Here is a 17,046-nt window from a genome sequence, read left to right on the forward strand (position 1 = left end):
AACAGCAAAAAGCTCGTAGAACACATGGGACGATCGTATGGGCTTCAAGATACTATGAATGAATACTTCATCCATCTGGTACAGTCTGCTCAAGATAACCTGGCAGATCAGTAGGTTGACATTCTTTGCGAGAACCTCAACCTTGAGTGGGGTGACAGGCTCTTCAATCCGATGTTGAGGCTCGATGGTGCGTATGCTTTGTTAATATCAGAGCTTTTCCTGTGCTGAGCAAACTCGGTCTGTTCCAGCAGGTTTTGACGGACACCTTGATACCCACGTCGAGATCCTCCATGTCGTACTGTTGGGGGTGACGAAGTACCCATTCCGTGACACGATGAAGGTCATTAAGCCAGGAAAAGCCGGCGCCAGGAAGTACAACCACCTATATGCGCGGTGGCACTCTTTCAATTGTAAAGGTTTGAACGTGCCTCCTATCCTGCCAAATACTTTGATCCAGTTCTTCCAAAGCCTGGTAGGCAAAGAATTCCGCACCGTGTTGCAGAGGGTGCCGTTTGTTATATACGATCTAGTCACCGAAGAAGTCCGACATCTATGGACAGCGCTGTGCATGTTAGGTTCCTATGTATTTCAAACCAAAATCAACAACGTCGACGTCTACCTGAAGGAACTCAATACCCACATAGATATATTCATGAATCAGCTTGTGTCGATGACGGCCCAATGGGTCAACAAGCCAAAATTTCATATGTTGGGACATCTCAAAGCCTCAATCAGCCGATTTGGACCACCCTGTCTTGTAGTCACGGAGAAGTTCGAATCATTCAACGGGAAGACTCGCGACGCCTCCGTCCATTCCCACAAACAAAGCCCAGGTAACGATATTGCAAACACCTTCCTCACTGCTCTGATGTTGCGGATTTTCCTTTTGGGGGCTTCTTTCTTTGATAAGGACCTGCACGCGCGCGTGGCGCCTGGACGTGAAATTCAATCACTGATGACCAGGATCCCCGAGTTGTCTCAGGGCTCGGGCCTCGACATCACCGTGGGCAACGTGGGTTTACACACAGACAGTGGCAAGTGTTCCAGTGCTTGCCTCTATCTTGTCAACATACAATCTGATTGTACATGTTTGGCCTATCAGGGCCGAAGAAAGACCAGGCCGCGGTGCCGGCATGTCTGGAACCTTTGGGATTGGATGCGAATTTGGAAGAACTGCAGAGTGTCACTTTGCCCTCTTGCCAAAAGATTGAGCCCGAGGACTTCGTCGCCGTAAGTCATCCTTGCAGTGTTGATTTTCCCTGATTATCGTTGAATTTTTGTGTTTCCTTTCTAGGTGAAAGGCGAAGGCCTCATAGGCCAGGTCGTTTCGTTGTGGAAACCTGCGGGGAAATCATCCTCAAAGGTCATTCTCCTGCTTGCCAAATGCAACAAGGGCCGAATAGTACCTTTTTACGGCATGCAAGAGTTTATCGTCTCAGGCAACACGTTCCCATGTGACATCAAGGTAAGTTGGAGCCAATCACCTCCTTCTAGCCCAGCTCTTGGGGCCAGGATTTGACATGTTTGTTCCAAAGAACCTCGAGTGCCTGATGAACATGCAGCACAACTGTCATGATTGTCATTGCACTGTTACCTCGACCCTTTCGAAGAAGATCAAAAGGAGAGCGACCCGGATTTCGGTGCCCACAATGCAACACGAGGCGCATCAATCTTACGTTCTGAATGCGGCTTCACATTACTCTGCCGAACTACATCGCAAATTGTTAAGATACTATACGTATCTTGGTAGTAGTCAAAGTAAATTACCTGTTTAGGTAAAGGTGGTATTGGTTTAATGGGGTGCAGTAAAGAAAGTCAAGTGCCTGTTTAAGGAAAAGTGTAGTAATGGTTAGTGGCAGTTATTGAAGGGATGGATAGTGTGTTTGGAAGCAAGGGGTTGATTTTTGTTTCTCTGATTTGACTCTTATATACGTGTTGAACTTTGTCCCACTTTCTGATTCTTTTCCTTATCGAAAAGAATCAGTAAGTTATTTCTCTATCAACTCAGAAGACTATTATATTAATTTCTTACTAATGTTCTCTGCCTGATTATTTTCTCTACTATTCTGTGTCCTTAAGTTTCATTTTATCTGTCTGTTCATTTACTAAACAGAACCTTCGCGCGTCTCTGATCTTCATTCGAGCTCGCAGGTAGTTATCACTTCTCTACAACTCAGTCGTGCTAGTTTTTCTCTCTCTTACTTATTTGTGTCTGAACCATTTAGGTCAGTCTTAGTTTGTTCGTCGTAGACACAGCTTTAGCAGCTCTAGTCTTACGCGTCACTTGTGCCCTCAGGTGTGTTACATCGAAAAGAATCATTTCATTTTATCTGTCTGTTCATTTACTAAACAGAACCTTCGCGCGTCTCTGATCTTCATTCGAGCTCGCAGGTCAGTCTTAGTTTGTTCGTCGTAGACACAGCTTTAGCAGCTCTAGTCTTACGCGTCACTTGTGCCCTCAGGTCAGTCTTAGTTTGTTCGTCGTAGACACAGCTTTAGCAGCTCTAGTCTTACGCGTCACTTGTGCCCTCAGGTGTTATTCTCTATCTGCTAGAGCTTCATTCGACTAGGACTTTCTCAGTAAATCTCTGACTCGAGGCAAGATTCATTGAATCTTTATATGGTAGCGAGAGGGCCGATCTTTTCGACCGTTAACTTTACATGAACCCAGAAGACGTCGACTCCTCAGCAGAAGACGCTACTGTTACAGAAGGTTCAAGCTCATCTGATACATCCGATTCTTTTGGAACGGTTAAGGACTCTTTACTAGATCCTATTTCTTCTTCTTCTCCACGTCAAGATCCTTCCACTCGTCTTAATTCTACCTCGCACGCACTCACTATGTCTGAATCTGTCGAACATCGAACTTTTGGGACTCCTATCCAAAAATTTTCTCAGAGTATGACAAACGCCATGAGTAAATACAAAGTCTCGGCAGATCTCTCGGACGACAACCACACGGAATGGAGTCAGTCCATCATGGAGGTCCTTCGGTCACTCAACCTTCATCAGTTTGTAAAAGTAAAAGATTACACAGACGAGGAATTGACGCCCGAGGAAAACGAAATTACTCGTTTTAATGTCACCACTTACATTCTCCATCGACTCGATACTGTCAATAGTGTCCGAACTCGTAATCGTTTGACTGATCCAAATGATGCGTCCGAAATCATCTATGACCCGTTTTTGTGCTGGAATTTCCTCAAAGAGTACCACAACCGAATCTCCGAGGACAAACTGGAATCTGTCACACGTACTCTATATGCGTGTCGAATTTCAAGCTCAGATTCTCTTACCGTGTTCGTGGATAAGTTCGAGAACCTTATCCGAGAGTTCTATCGCCTGAAGGGCGAAATGTCTGATGCCCAATCAGCTCGAATGCTCCTAGGGGCTATTCCGTCGTTGTCTATCGAAACCAAGGACAACATCCACAATACTGTTGTACCTTTAACTCGTGAAGGTGTCAGCAGCTATCTCCGGAAATTCGAAGAACGACACGGTTGGACGTGCTCAGCCATCAAGGAGGTCAACGCCGTCAGTGCAAACTCAAGTGTGTTGAAGAAAACGTCAAGTGAATGTACTCCGGATCATTGTCTTGGCCCTCATATGGCAAAGAACTGCTGGTCAAAGCCTGAGAATGCCGACAAACGTGCAGCTTTTCTCGCTAAAATTAGAGGAAAATCTCGGGTTGACTCGTCTAGTTCTCATCATGCTTCTGGTACACCTCCTTTGTCGACACCAACTTTACGAGGCGCCAAGAAAGTGTATGATGCTGGGGTAAACGCAGCGTCAGCCAGTCTAGCTGTTCTGTCCCTCCATGTTGAATTTCTGGAAGATTCTGTCGAAAGCTCTTCTGACGAAACTTGCGAAGTATTTGCCGCTCCTTCCGAATTCGACGATAACCCGGACGAGTCACCTTCTGTATCCACCATTCTGTCCAATTCACAAGAATGGGCTCTCCATGACACAGGAGCAACCCACCATATGTTCAAAGACTTGAAGTATTTCGACCCGAATTCACTTTCCAAAATCGATGATTCGAGTAAACGTCTAAAATTGGCTGGAGGAGACATGTCTTTATCTGTACACAGTCGTGGTGTGGCAAAATTGTTAGCTGGTGATGATAGCTTATTTGAATTAAAGAACTCACTTTATGTCCCTGATCTCACTCGGAATCTTGTGGCGGGCGGTCTCCTCAAAAAACTAGGAGTTCGCGAAGTCTTTCACGACAGCAAGGATTTTTCTCTGGTGTTAAAGGATCTGGCGATCTTCAACGGCTTCATTTCGGAAAACAATCTTATGTTCATCATGCTCCACCCTGTGAGTGGAATCTCTCCCTCGTCAGCAAATACTTCAGTCACTAAAGTTTCTTCTACTCTGCAACATCGCCGACTAGGGCATGTAAGCGAAAAATACCTGAAAATCATGGAGAAAAAGGGTAGCCTGGATGAATTCAATTATTTGGGGGATCTGTCAAACTGTGATATTTGTTCTTTGTCCAAAAATACCAAGCTCCCTCACAACAAAACTCGGCCGCGTGCTCTGAATTTCCTAGAAAATGTTCATGTTGATATTAGTGGAATTATTAGAACCAAAGGCTTGAATAATGAAAATTATTTTATACTTTTCTGTGATGATTACTCCGCATATCGTCATATCTATCCTCTGAAAGATCGAGGCAAAGAAGAAGTGTACAACGTATTCATGGCTTACATTGCCGTTGTCGAAAGACAGACTAGCTGTTCTCTCAAACAATTCACTCTTGATCGTGGAGGCGAATTTCTAAACAATCTACTCGGTTCCAAACTCAATCAATTGGGCATTGTGTTACATCTGACCGCTGGTCATTCACCCGAAGAGAATGGAGTTTCTGAACGTGGTATGCGCATAGTCGCTACCAGGGCACGTTCAATGATGCTCGAATCTGGGGTTCCTATAAATTTCTGGTACCTAGCGTGTGATGCAGCTGTGTTTCTCACTAACAGGTGTGTTACTGCAGCTATTGAGCTAGGAAAGACTCCGTTCGAAGTCTGGAACTTTCGAAAACCTTCTGTCTCACACCTCAGAGTCTTTGGGTGTCAAGCATTCGGTCTCATCCGTAAAGAACTTCGAGACTCGAAGTTCTCTCCAGTAAGCTCTGAAGGGGTATTGGTGGGGTTTGAAGCGGACAATTTTAATTACCGGATTCTTGATCTTTCATCACGTAAAATTTACCTTACCCATCATGCTACTTTCAACGAAGACGTTTTTCCTCTTAAATCTATTGTCACATCTTCCACTGTTCCAACCTCATCAACTCCGCATGAACCAGTTAAAGTTACGTTTTTCGATGACGAAAGTGACTCCGAGCTGGATGTCACCACGAAACGTGAAATGTCACGGACCGAGAATACCTCACCTTCAGTGCCAAACGGACCTTCCTCAACCGAACCTATCATCTCTCGTCGCTCAACCAGAAACGCAAACAAGCTTCACGATTCTTTGAAAGGAATGTGCTCTATAGCGGAATTCTGTGACGACTTTATCACTCACTCGTATTTTGAATGTCTTCCGGTGGAATGCAATCTCACTGATTTTCAAAATGCTCCTGATCCTAAATCGTACAAAAAGGCAATGGCGTCGTCTGAGAGTGATCTGTGGAAGAGTGCGTGTGACAAAGAATTCAAATCACTGAAGGATAAAAAGGTTTGGCTTTTGGTTGATCGGCCCAAAGACCGTAATGTCATTCGCGGCATGTGGATCTTCCGAAAGAAGCCTCTGATGGATGGAAAGATCAAGTTGAAAGCTCGTTTTGTGGCGATGGGTAATACTCAAATTCCAGGTCAGGACTATGGCGAAACTTTTGCGCCGACGGGAAAACCAGGATCACTTCGTCTTATTGTTGTTATTGCTTCTGTCAATGGTTGGGAGGTTCACCAGATGGACGCAGTAACTGCGTTCCTGAACAATGAACTGGAAGAAGAGTTGTATGTTGAGGTTCCTGAAGGTTACCGGACTGCGTCAACGGTGGGAAAGGTGTGGAGGATGTTAAAGTCACTGTATGGTTTCAAGCAATCTCCTAAAATATGGCAGGATTCAGTAGAGACCTTCTTGATCGAGATTGGATTCTATCAATGTGAAATTGATCACTGTATATACATCAGGTCAAGAGGCGAGTCAATTACAATTGTTTATGTCCACGTCGACGATATGGCGATTACTGGGAATGATATCCTCAACTTCAAGAAGGAAATCTCCTCAAAATGGGAGATGGAGGATCTTGGGATTGCACACACCGTGGTTGGGATCCAAATTCAACGTCTTGATCAATTTACATACTCAATGTCTCAACAAGATTATGCGTTGACAATCCTAAAAAGATTCAACATGACGACTTCAAAACCGGCTGTGACTCCACTCTCTCCTAATGTGAAATTACTCAAGGCGACGGATGAAGAGGCGAAAACTTTTGCTCAAGAAAAGCTGCCTTATCGCAGCGTGGTAGGGTCACTCATGTATCTTGCTCAGTGTACACGACCGGACTTGGCTCACGCGGTAGGCGTCCTATCCCAGCATCTCGAAACGCCAGCAAAAGCTCACTGGGATTCAGCTATCCACGTCTTACGATATCTACTTCACACAATAAACGTGGGTATTGTGTATTCGGGAAACTCCAATGCTCAGCTTTCTGGTCAACGAAGTTTTGCTTGTCCGGTGTCCCACTGTGATGCGGACTGGGCCGGTGATCAATCAACGCGTCGCTCTACTACAGGTTATGTTTTCGTACTTGCAGGAGGTCCGGTGTCGTGGCGTAGTCGTCTTCAGCCTACCGTGGCATTGTCATCCACCGAGGCGGAGTATCGTGCAATCACAGAAGCTGGCCAAGAACTTTTGTGGCTTCGTAAGATGCTGTCAAAGTTTGGCTTCGAGGACCCGAACCCTACTGTACTACACAGCGACAACTTGGGTGCGATCCACCTAACTTCGAAGTCAATTTTTCATGCACGAACTAAACATATAGAAATTCATTATCATTGGATACGAGAAGTGGTGAAAAAGGGTGACATGGTGGTAAAACACTGTCCAACTCATCTTATGGTGGCGGATCTTCTCACTAAGCAACTTCCTAAAGATCAGTTTGCAACCTTAAGGAAAAGTTTAGGATTGCGATTTTTGGGCTAATTTCCTTTGAGGGGGTGTGTTAAGATACTATACGTATCTTGGTAGTAGTCAAAGTAAATTACCTGTTTAGGTAAAGGTGGTATTGGTTTAATGGGGTGCAGTAAAGAAAGTCAAGTGCCTGTTTAAGGAAAAGTGTAGTAATGGTTAGTGGCAGTTATTGAAGGGATGGATAGTGTGTTTGGAAGCAAGGGGTTGATTTTTGTTTCTCTGATTTGACTCTTATATACGTGTTGAACTTTGTCCCACTTTCTGATTCTTTTCCTTATCGAAAAGAATCAGTAAGTTATTTCTCTATCAACTCAGAAGACTATTATATTAATTTCTTACTAATGTTCTCTGCCTGATTATTTTCTCTACTATTCTGTGTCCTTAAGTTTCATTTTATCTGTCTGTTCATTTACTAAACAGAACCTTCGCGCGTCTCTGATCTTCATTCGAGCTCGCAGGTAGTTATCACTTCTCTACAACTCAGTCGTGCTAGTTTTTCTCTCTCTTACTTATTTGTGTCTGAACCATTTAGGTCAGTCTTAGTTTGTTCGTCGTAGACACAGCTTTAGCAGCTCTAGTCTTACGCGTCACTTGTGCCCTCAGGTGTGTTACATCGAAAAGAATCATTTCATTTTATCTGTCTGTTCATTTACTAAACAGAACCTTCGCGCGTCTCTGATCTTCATTCGAGCTCGCAGGTCAGTCTTAGTTTGTTCGTCGTAGACACAGCTTTAGCAGCTCTAGTCTTACGCGTCACTTGTGCCCTCAGGTCAGTCTTAGTTTGTTCGTCGTAGACACAGCTTTAGCAGCTCTAGTCTTACGCGTCACTTGTGCCCTCAGGTGTTATTCTCTATCTGCTAGAGCTTCATTCGACTAGGACTTTCTCAGTAAATCTCTGACTCGAGGCAAGATTCATTGAATCTTTATACAAATTAGGTGACTTTAAAGTTAATGCCATCTCCCCTGCGCAATGGAACCCATCCATTGCAACCGGCCTGGCGAAGTGGAAAGCCACCCCGCGTCCCGTTCGAAAGAAAAGGAAACAGTCTGCAGCTCCCGAATCTCCAGCCTAACCGTATATTCAGGCCTCCTGATCAATGTCGGGCGGCGATCATGACATGGAAGGTTGTTTGCCTGAGATGACTGTGGTCATAGGATGGGCGTATTTTATTGTATTACACACGCGACGTGTCAAATCAATTCTGATGTAATGTGACAAATTCATGAGTCACTCTGTACACTATGATCTTTGTACCAAGTGGACAAAGAACCACATGTCAACCTCTGGTGACCCTTGTGGAAGAACTAACGGGAGCTTCCGTTGGTGCTTATACCTCGGAACTGCCCCTCCGATTTGGTCCAGGTAGCAGGAGCACCCGCTGCCTGGACGCAGGCGAATAATGCGACCCATACTATAATTGGAATCATAGTATGGCGTCACATTATGCGCATTAATCTAATACGACGCAAGTCATCCGTCACGATGACGATGGAACTTTCGGCGGCTATCTCAAGTGAAGAGGATGGCCTCTGGTCCAGCTTTGGTGATAAGATAGATATGATATGATATATATCTTATATATCATATCATATCACCAAAGCCAAACAATCCTTTTTGGCCAGGTTTGCAGGCGATATATCATGGTGTACAAACTCTAAATACATGTGCAGGAACGGCCAAAAACACAGTTGCAAAAGGTGTCCCCAGAGGAATTGACGTCTGCTCGGAAATTCCACACAGAAATACTCAGATCGAAACAAATCCCCGTTGCCATTCATCCGCGGCCAAGCACACATACAAATTGATGAAGCGAGCCTCTTCACCCTCCGACGATGACAAACTTAGCGAGCCAGGCGCAAAGAAAGTCTCAACGGATTCCACAACTCCTTCGGAAACCGATGATTCCTTTGTAATGCCCGAAGAGGCGGACAACTGGGTCACCTGGGCGTCAATGCGTGCTATGTTTCCACCGGACACCTTGTTACCTTCAGACTTCAAAAGAGAACTGAACATCAAGTGGGGTTATCAACAGAGAACACAAACAGCGAGAAGATCCGCCGATGGCCTAGTGGTGGCTATCAAGGGCTACGAACCGCCATATGACAATGAACTGCGCCCTACCTTTGCCCCTTCGAAGGGTCACCAAATCGCCTTTTTCTCAGAGTTTGAACACCCTGGCATACCCAGTTATCTTGGCCATTTCCTAGATGACTGGCAAATCAACCTCGTGTTCGCCTACGATCAGGATGCCCCGGCTCTCGAACACCTCGTCGGGGAAAGGAATCTCTCAGAAGCCGAGGTGTCACATTATGTCATCCAACTCGCGGAAGTTTTGAACCACTTCCATACCAACGGTGCGGTCCTGCGTGCAATGGATAGCTCTAGCGTCAAGTGCTATCCCGGTCATCACATCAAGCTGGTATGCCTGGATTCGTGGGACCTTCTTGACCCGGATGGATTCACCTCTGGGGAACACGGCTATTCCAATGCTTGAGCTCCGGAAATGCTAGCAGGTGGTAAATACAGTACATCTGTGGACTGGTGGAATCTCGGCTTCATGATGTATTACTTGTGTACATATCGCCAGCCTTTCCAAGATTGTAAGTTTGTCCTTTGTAAAGTTATGAAAAGCACAATACCCAAATAATCCTTTGCTAATGCCCTTGTCCTTGAAACCCACCTAATTAGAAAGCCACGTTGCCCACACGGCCGTCATATTCCCTTGTACTATGTCGGAAACCATGCGCGAAACAATTTTGCTTCTTTTGAGGAAGGATCCCAAAGATCGTATCACATCTTTGCCTGCCCTGAAAGACTTACCCATGTATTCCAACATCTGGCCTCCCAGGGCTTTGAACAATTTATTTTTGGGGTGATATCATGGCTTGTCCTCTATTTGTCTTCATTTTGAGCACAAGCGGGTTGTCCTTTTTAACTCTCCATGAACGATGGCTCAGGCTTTATTCTTTTCCAACTCCAGAATGGGCTTGGCCCACCGTGACCCCCGCGGCAGACTTGTATTTTTAAACGTGACTGTCTTACGAATTAATTCACAACCACTTGTTTGCTCATGTACTCTCGTGGATGTAACCAATCACTGTACATGACTGAGGAATGAGAGTCTGACGTGTTCATGGCCTCCCATGAACACTTCAGACTCTTTCCTGCCTGAGCGGGAATGGTGCGGGCAATGAGACCAATATAGGGCCTCTCTTGCATTTTTACGTCGCTCATAGGGCTTGGTCCGCAGTGAGAAAGGCTGAGCCTAGCTTCACGAAAGAACGTCAAATGAAGAAAGTGTATATCATTGCAAATGTGCCATGTCCAAAGGTCACCTTGAATGTCAACATGACATTTATAATTCAGCAGATTGGTTTCGCCTTTCTCTGCGCAAGAGCTTATGGTAGTAACCTTCCGCGTGTAAGATCAGTTCCGCGCCCACCCCGTATGAGATACCCCATTGATACATTTGTTTTGGTGAGATGAGCTCGGGGAAGAGGAACACGTGGAAACTATGAATCGCGTGGCCAGAGAGGATTCGAAGGGCTTTGCTCGTCTCCGAAGGTGCCAATCCAGCAAAAACCATGTAATCTCGAAGGGGCTTTAACCCAATGAAACGTCGCACGGCCGCGTATGACAGGTTGCGACGGCGAAACCGGTCAGGCTCTGATTCGGCGAATAAAAGGACCAACGTAGATATCGCTTCAGCGACAGTCACTTATGGCCACAAGGTTTGAATGATAAACATTGGCATACCTTCCTCAGTGTCATGGTCACGCTGGTTTGCGCCCGTATGCTCTTCCGCGTGAACTGGTTGGAATACGGTAGGGGAAAGCAGATTGATTGGACTCTCCTGGGATTCGGGAATGACGATGAACTCGTTAGCGGACACAGCGATTGAGGTGTTTGATTGCTCCATGGCCCCTTCATCTTGCAAACCTTCACTTGGCGCGGTGCTGATAACATCCAAACAAATGTGGTGAGACACCCGTACAACGGAAGGGAAGTCAATAAAATACGTGGTTGTTGCATCTTTCAAATCATGATAGGCCACTCAATTACTGACCTTTGGGCGGCGGGTGGGCTTTGAGACATTTCAGCTTCACGTTGAGGTAAGTGTCGAGCTTCTGTTGCTGTTGTTATTCCAGGTGCCGATAAGGAAGCAAAGGCAAGGTCCAAAGACCCTATGAAGACGAAATTGACATGGCCCTAATCTTGTCTGAGAGTGGAATAGGTCAGACCATTTCCAACCTTTTCCCAAACGTCGTCTCGTTGGGGTCACTCATGCAATGTGCATCCCTTCAACAGCCCGTACTTGGCAAAATATGGCACATCACGCTTTCGGTGAGGCCACTCTCATCTTCAACGACATTCATTGTTAACGCGCGTGCATTCTAGGTGACCTCCTCAACCCCCCCCCTCGAGCCAGGGCTCGGTCAGTTCGCGAGCCGGTTCGAGTGCCGTCTCACTGCACAGCCTCAACAATCACGACAGTTTGATCACACCCAAAAGTGGGTGAAATCACCTTCGGCGTACTTGGACCGCTCAGGATACACTAACATCTGTATCCAGAGCATGGAGATGTCCTCGCCCCAACGTCTCAACGTTTGGACCGCTCCATTTTACGTAGTAACAGCGGCAAGTCGGTCCCCGGCCTTGAATCGCGTCGTCGTCCCAAGGTGAAAGCATTGACCACTGGTGTGGCCAAACCCCCTCGCAAGGCAACTGCCACCCCGGCCCCCGAAAACCAGAAGCGGCTTCGTACTCAATCGCCTACCGAGGTTGAACGGCCCAGGGAACGGCCCCTGGGCCGTTCAACCTTGCTTAACACCACCGAACAAAGCGACGACCCCTTCAGTCACTTCCAACCCACAACCGGCGAAACTGTGGCCAACTTCCGCGCTCTCACGGACGAGGAACGCAACTTCATTGACCGAATGACGTCTTCTGCTGAGCTGGACGCGAAGCATAGTGACTATGCTCGAGAACTTGGCGAGGTCAGTTGATGATGGAGATCACATGATCCAGTTCGTTGATGTGTTTGCAAACAATTGACAGGTCAATGGCGATGACTATCGCCATTTGGCGCTTTGTGGGAATATTGCAAGGACCCAATTCTACCTTTTTCAAATCTCCCAACAGGTTCCCACCCTCGCGGAACAGGTGGCCGAACAGTTCGGAAACCTTCACCAGGATCTCACTGACAAAATGAACGTTATCTCAGCCAACGTCGACGATCGCAGTGAGGCGGTTCACTCTGGCGTTATCAGACAAGCACCCACGGCGACATCGACTTCGACTGCGACATCGACTGCGACATCAACGTCGACCTCGGCATCAGCGGCCTCTGCCGAAGCCGCTCGCACGGCGACAGTTTCCGAGTGGAAGGCATCGCGCCAGCTCAAAGTAAGTGCACCTCTGCCTTGCACTAGTTCAAGCACTGACCTCCGAACCCAATGCAGGCCTTGCTGAACGAATTGTCTGTCGCATTGATACCCAAAGCTGATCTTCAGTCTTACACCAAAATTGAGGACAGAGCTAAGAACTATCTCCCGAGATCTCTCTTCAATTGTGTCAGGGTCCGTTTTTGAGTGGCACCCTACATTGTCACATACTGTTGCCACTGACGTCATTGCAACCAATAGCTCCGTGTCGCAAAACAAGACGCAGAATGGGTTGCTTTACACCTTCCCAAGCAAATTCGAGGAGTTAACAATGGTGAAGGGCTCCGCAAGTACGCGACTGCTATCAGGGACTCGGGTAAACACGCCCGCAAAAAATTACACTTATTGGTAAGTCCAGCTGCCAATGGAATTACTGGAAATGCTGACTTTCCTGAATGGTCAGTTATTAACCAACGTGCACAACCAAAAGCATGGGGTGGTGAAGGGTGTGGCCGTGCCCACACTCATGGCATTGTGGCATCAAGTAAGCTCCCTATTTGAGGCTCTCACACCATGTGGCTGCTGATGTGCAACATTATGTAGATTGCGTTGAAATGTGGACTAATTGGGGGAGATGTAGATGCCATAAGATCTTGGCGCGCGGCGGACGAGGTCACTCGAGGCAGGATTGCATACCTGGTGAGTTGTGTGCAGTACGAGGGAGTCTGAGTGACAATCACGTCAACTGACGTTTCTGATATGGTCGCCCAGCGTCGCAAAGCCACCCGTCTTCGACAAACCCCTTCTGCAACCAACATATGGTCTGAGGTGGAGAAGCAGCTTGACGTTCTCCGTGATAAAGAAAAGGATCTACCAGATTACACAACTTCGTATGTAACGGTCTCCTACGTCTCCTTGGTCATGCATTTGTGGCTCTGATGCCTCACAATTTGTCCATAGCTTCTATGATATCATCTATCAGAATGACATAGAGATATTCAACGGCAAGAGGAGTTGGAGTGAGATCAAGGAGAACTATGTGATCACATTACCCACGGAAGACGCGATTATTGCGGGAACGTCTGAGGGAGTTGAGGAAGCGGTTCCACCTCTAGGAGGCGAGGGAGATGGCGAAGATGTGGGCTCCGAACATGAACACTTGATCTGAACCGGAAGGCGCCTGTGGCGCTGTTCTACGGCATATCACACTAATCAAAAAATCTAAATACATCATGTTATCGTGTCAATTTGTTCCTTCCCTCGTCTCAAGTAATGCACCCATGAAATGTTATTATCCATTCTTCCTGATCCACCTGTCGAGTACCGCAAGTATTTTGCCAACTAATGTCGCGGTCTGGCCAGCGCTGGTCCTGGTGACCCGGTTACCTGGCCCTCAGCTACTGGCCCGCGACTCGGGTCTTGCGGTCATTGCAATGGACCGTGAATGTTCTCTACTCGGGGAGTACCGCTGCGGGTCATCGCTTGCGCGCCCATATACCAGTCAGGCGGCGGTTAGACGGCCTGCCGTTGAATCTCGCCCCAGGCGTGGCGGCCTGAGGACTGCTTGGCATATCGACCTGGGGGCCGTCCGCGTGGGGGCTACCTGCAGACCGCCCATCCGCCTGCAAGCGTGGGCGGTCTGCAGGCCGCATAATTTGGCGGCCTACTGGCCGCCTGGGCCTACCCGTGGTGTACCCAACTCTTCAACCACTACCACCCTTTTCGCATTCCCATCCACTCTTTGTCTTCCCATCTCGACTCAATCTCTTCTTTCTCAAACCTTTGGTACATCTATCTTTCTGTTTTCTTTTCTTTTTGTTTCTTATCTTCTCTTCATCTACTAACCATTCTTCCTTTTCTTTTCCTTTTCTACTTCCTTTCCTCTAGGTTCACTCTCAATCTCTCCTCATTTCAATCGCTCCCTCGTTCCTATTTTGTCTTCTTTGACTCAATTCCGTGATTTTATCAATGTGAGTTTATTATTTTATTTTATTTTCCTTTCTTCTTCTTCTTTCTTCTTTTCCTCTTTCATCTACATATACATCTACTAACTCTTGGTTCAATTTTTTCTCTTCTACTTTCTCTATATAGTCTATCCTCAATGTGCTTCATTTCTATTTTGACTCCTTTCAACTACTTCTCACTCACTGTTCCCATTCACACTCGATCGATCATTAAATTTTTGATTCAAGGTACGTCTTATTTTCTTCTGTTCTTTCTTTTCTGCTTGTTTCTCCTTTTCCCATACCAATCATTCATTCTTTTCTTCTTTTATTATCTTTCTTTTGTTTTTCTTTTGTTTTTTTCATTCTTCTCATCCTTACTACTCTGCATAGTTGTTTTGTTTGATTCATCGCTTTGTCTCGTGATTGATCATTTCAAGCTTTTTTTCTATTTATTCAAAATTTTCCTTTCATGTTATTACTTTATCTTTCTTTGATATGAATGACTTGAAAAAATAATCACGTTGTTGAGAATGAGAATAAGAAAATAATATAAAATTTAAATTGAACAAAGTCTCAAAAGAATGAGATCGAGTTGAAAACATATGAGTAAGATCATTTGGAGCTTTTGAGCACCACAATGTCCCACCAGTTCATTGGAGAAGACTTGCACCATGACCAGGTGAGCCTTCTCACCTAATGACTAGGTGAGCCATCACCTTGTGATCACATGGCCATGTCAGGTGATGTTCACACTGGCTTTCATGTGGCGCCGGTAAATGTGGCATAGTGTGAAGAGTGTATGATTTATTGGCAGAGGCCAATTTCACCTCATCTTCACATGCCGGCCGCCCCGTGGTGTAGTGAATCAAGAAGATATAAGTGTGAATCAGTGCTTAGATATTAAATACCAAGAAAAGTAAATGACGTACTTCTAAAGAAAGACCGTTATGCTTGGATTGATTTTGAAAAGGATGAAGATTGAATAGAGACGAGATAACAAATCACAAGAAACTGATTGATGTCAACAAATCTGGCTCGCCGCGCCGAAGAAAGCGTGATGCGCGGCGTAGCGCTGCGCATGGCGCAGCCGCTTCGATAACTGGTTTGAAGGGAACCCAGGCACTACGCCTCCCGCTAGCAATTAAGCCCCGAATTTTGGGGAACTACGCTTTCAACTACCGGGTCTGGGCCCGGTATTCACACCGCTATCCTTGGCTTGACGCCATGATTCCATACACCACACCACCCACCGAACACCCTTCCTCAATATCAAAACCCTACCCACCACATCATCAACAAATGCCGCCAAACAGATCGATATCAACACGCACAGATCTCACAGTGGCCCAACCAATCAAACATTACCGATTGCACAGTCCGTGGGCAGGAGCGAGAGGGTTTCTCATCGAGAGAAACCCTATATATCAGGTGTGTTCTCCCATCCATCTTCCAACTTTTCAACTCGTTGATATTTCAGTTGACCAGTACCACTAACATCCTACTCCAATACGCCAATTCAGACCGTTTCCAATCCAAACGTACCAAATCAATCATCACCACATCAACTTTTCCTCGACTTCGTTTATCTTTCTTTGACTTTGATTTTGAATTCTCCATTTTCCGCTTTACTCCTTCCATCTTATATTCCTAAAAACATTACTGATAAATATTTCAGCATGTGAACAAGCAACCTACGATCAACAGCTTTTTGGCTTCGGGATATGAAACTGACAAACCTGCTCCCCCTCGTCGTTCATCTCGCATAATCACTCCTGCCAGACGAGTCCCGGGGATGATCACCCCTTCTTCTGACTCACGACGTGGACTTGTTGACTTCAACTTTGGCGTAAGGGACGTACGGGACGGGCATGTCCACCAAAGGCGAGAATGTTCGGCTTCCTTACCTGGCGATGAAGTCATTTGTGCACCAACGCGTGGCCGATCCAATACTGTATCACGTCCATCTGTAAGTGTTTCTTACTTTCATCGTTCTTTTCATTGTGTTTCTCTTAAATATATTTTTCTTATCTTTTCGTTATACAATGATTACATAGGTGACACAGAACTCCAGCCGATCGCATTCGCACTCTGCCACCGGCTCTGAGTTAGAAAACTCTGAAGGTTCATCTATCGTTTTGACCGCGGTTAGTTCCAGGGCCCCAACCAGAGTAGCAACCCCCATTGTAAGTTAAATTGGTGTTACATAAATTGTAAGTATGACATACATAACTGATTGGTGTTGTTTGTCATCACACCATCTTTAGGAGACAGGCCCTCCCGAAGTCGATTTGGCCCAAGATTCCAATGACGAGAATCTGCGCATTCAAAAGCGAAAACGGAACCAACCGGCTGAGACTGAATATGATTGCCCATATAAATTCTTTGGAAAACCAACTCACGGTGAAAATGATGTACGTAAAACAAAATAAAAACGTTGATTATCATGAACCAACTTCACATTTGTAACCTCAGAGCTGATACTAAACCTGTCTATGTAGCCACTCGACAGACCTGGACTCTCTTACGGTTGCCTATGGTGTCGCAAGGTGGTTCGCATCAGCGTAGC

The 17,046-nt window shown here is 46.0% G+C and overlaps 4 protein-coding genes across 4 annotated transcripts; 3 read left to right on the forward strand and 1 right to left on the reverse strand.

Moving 5' to 3' along the window:
- Positions 1–2,661: 2,661 nt before the first annotated feature.
- Positions 2,662–3,692, forward strand: MELLADRAFT_68194 (uncharacterized protein; the record flags this gene model as incomplete). Its single annotated transcript, XM_007416686.1, has 2 exons — positions 2,662–3,404; positions 3,677–3,692. The coding sequence occupies 2 exons, from the start codon at positions 2,662–2,664 to the stop codon at positions 3,690–3,692; spliced, it is 759 nt and encodes a 252-aa protein (XP_007416748.1).
- Positions 3,693–8,954: 5,262 nt separating this feature from the next.
- On the forward strand, positions 8,955–9,797 carry MELLADRAFT_93967 (uncharacterized protein; the record flags this gene model as incomplete). The annotated part of the gene is made up of 2 exons (XM_007416708.1): positions 8,955–9,552; positions 9,646–9,797. 2 exons carry the CDS (start codon positions 8,955–8,957, stop codon positions 9,795–9,797), a joined length of 750 nt encoding a protein of 249 aa, XP_007416770.1.
- Positions 9,798–10,505: 708 nt separating this feature from the next.
- MELLADRAFT_68196 (uncharacterized protein) lies at positions 10,506–11,245 on the reverse strand (the record flags this gene model as incomplete). Its single annotated transcript, XM_007416687.1, has 3 exons — positions 10,506–10,867; positions 10,907–11,106; positions 11,217–11,245. 3 exons carry the CDS (start codon positions 11,243–11,245, stop codon positions 10,506–10,508), a joined length of 591 nt encoding a protein of 196 aa, XP_007416749.1.
- Positions 11,246–11,434: 189 nt separating this feature from the next.
- Positions 11,435–14,712, forward strand: MELLADRAFT_93968 (uncharacterized protein; the record flags this gene model as incomplete). Its single annotated transcript, XM_007416709.1, has 12 exons — positions 11,435–11,494; positions 11,549–11,661; positions 11,781–12,147; positions 12,209–12,556; positions 12,796–12,942; positions 12,998–13,078; positions 13,138–13,233; positions 13,306–13,424; positions 13,495–13,672; positions 13,932–14,319; positions 14,422–14,504; positions 14,626–14,712. The coding sequence occupies 12 exons, from the start codon at positions 11,435–11,437 to the stop codon at positions 14,710–14,712; spliced, it is 2,067 nt and encodes a 688-aa protein (XP_007416771.1).
- Between the last annotated feature and the right edge of the window lie 2,334 nt (positions 14,713–17,046).

This window comes from Melampsora larici-populina (genome assembly GCF_000204055.1).
Source record: "Melampsora larici-populina 98AG31 unplaced genomic scaffold MELLAscaffold_63, whole genome shotgun sequence".
Classification (NCBI taxonomy): Eukaryota; Fungi; Basidiomycota; class Pucciniomycetes; order Pucciniales; family Melampsoraceae; genus Melampsora; species Melampsora laricis-populina.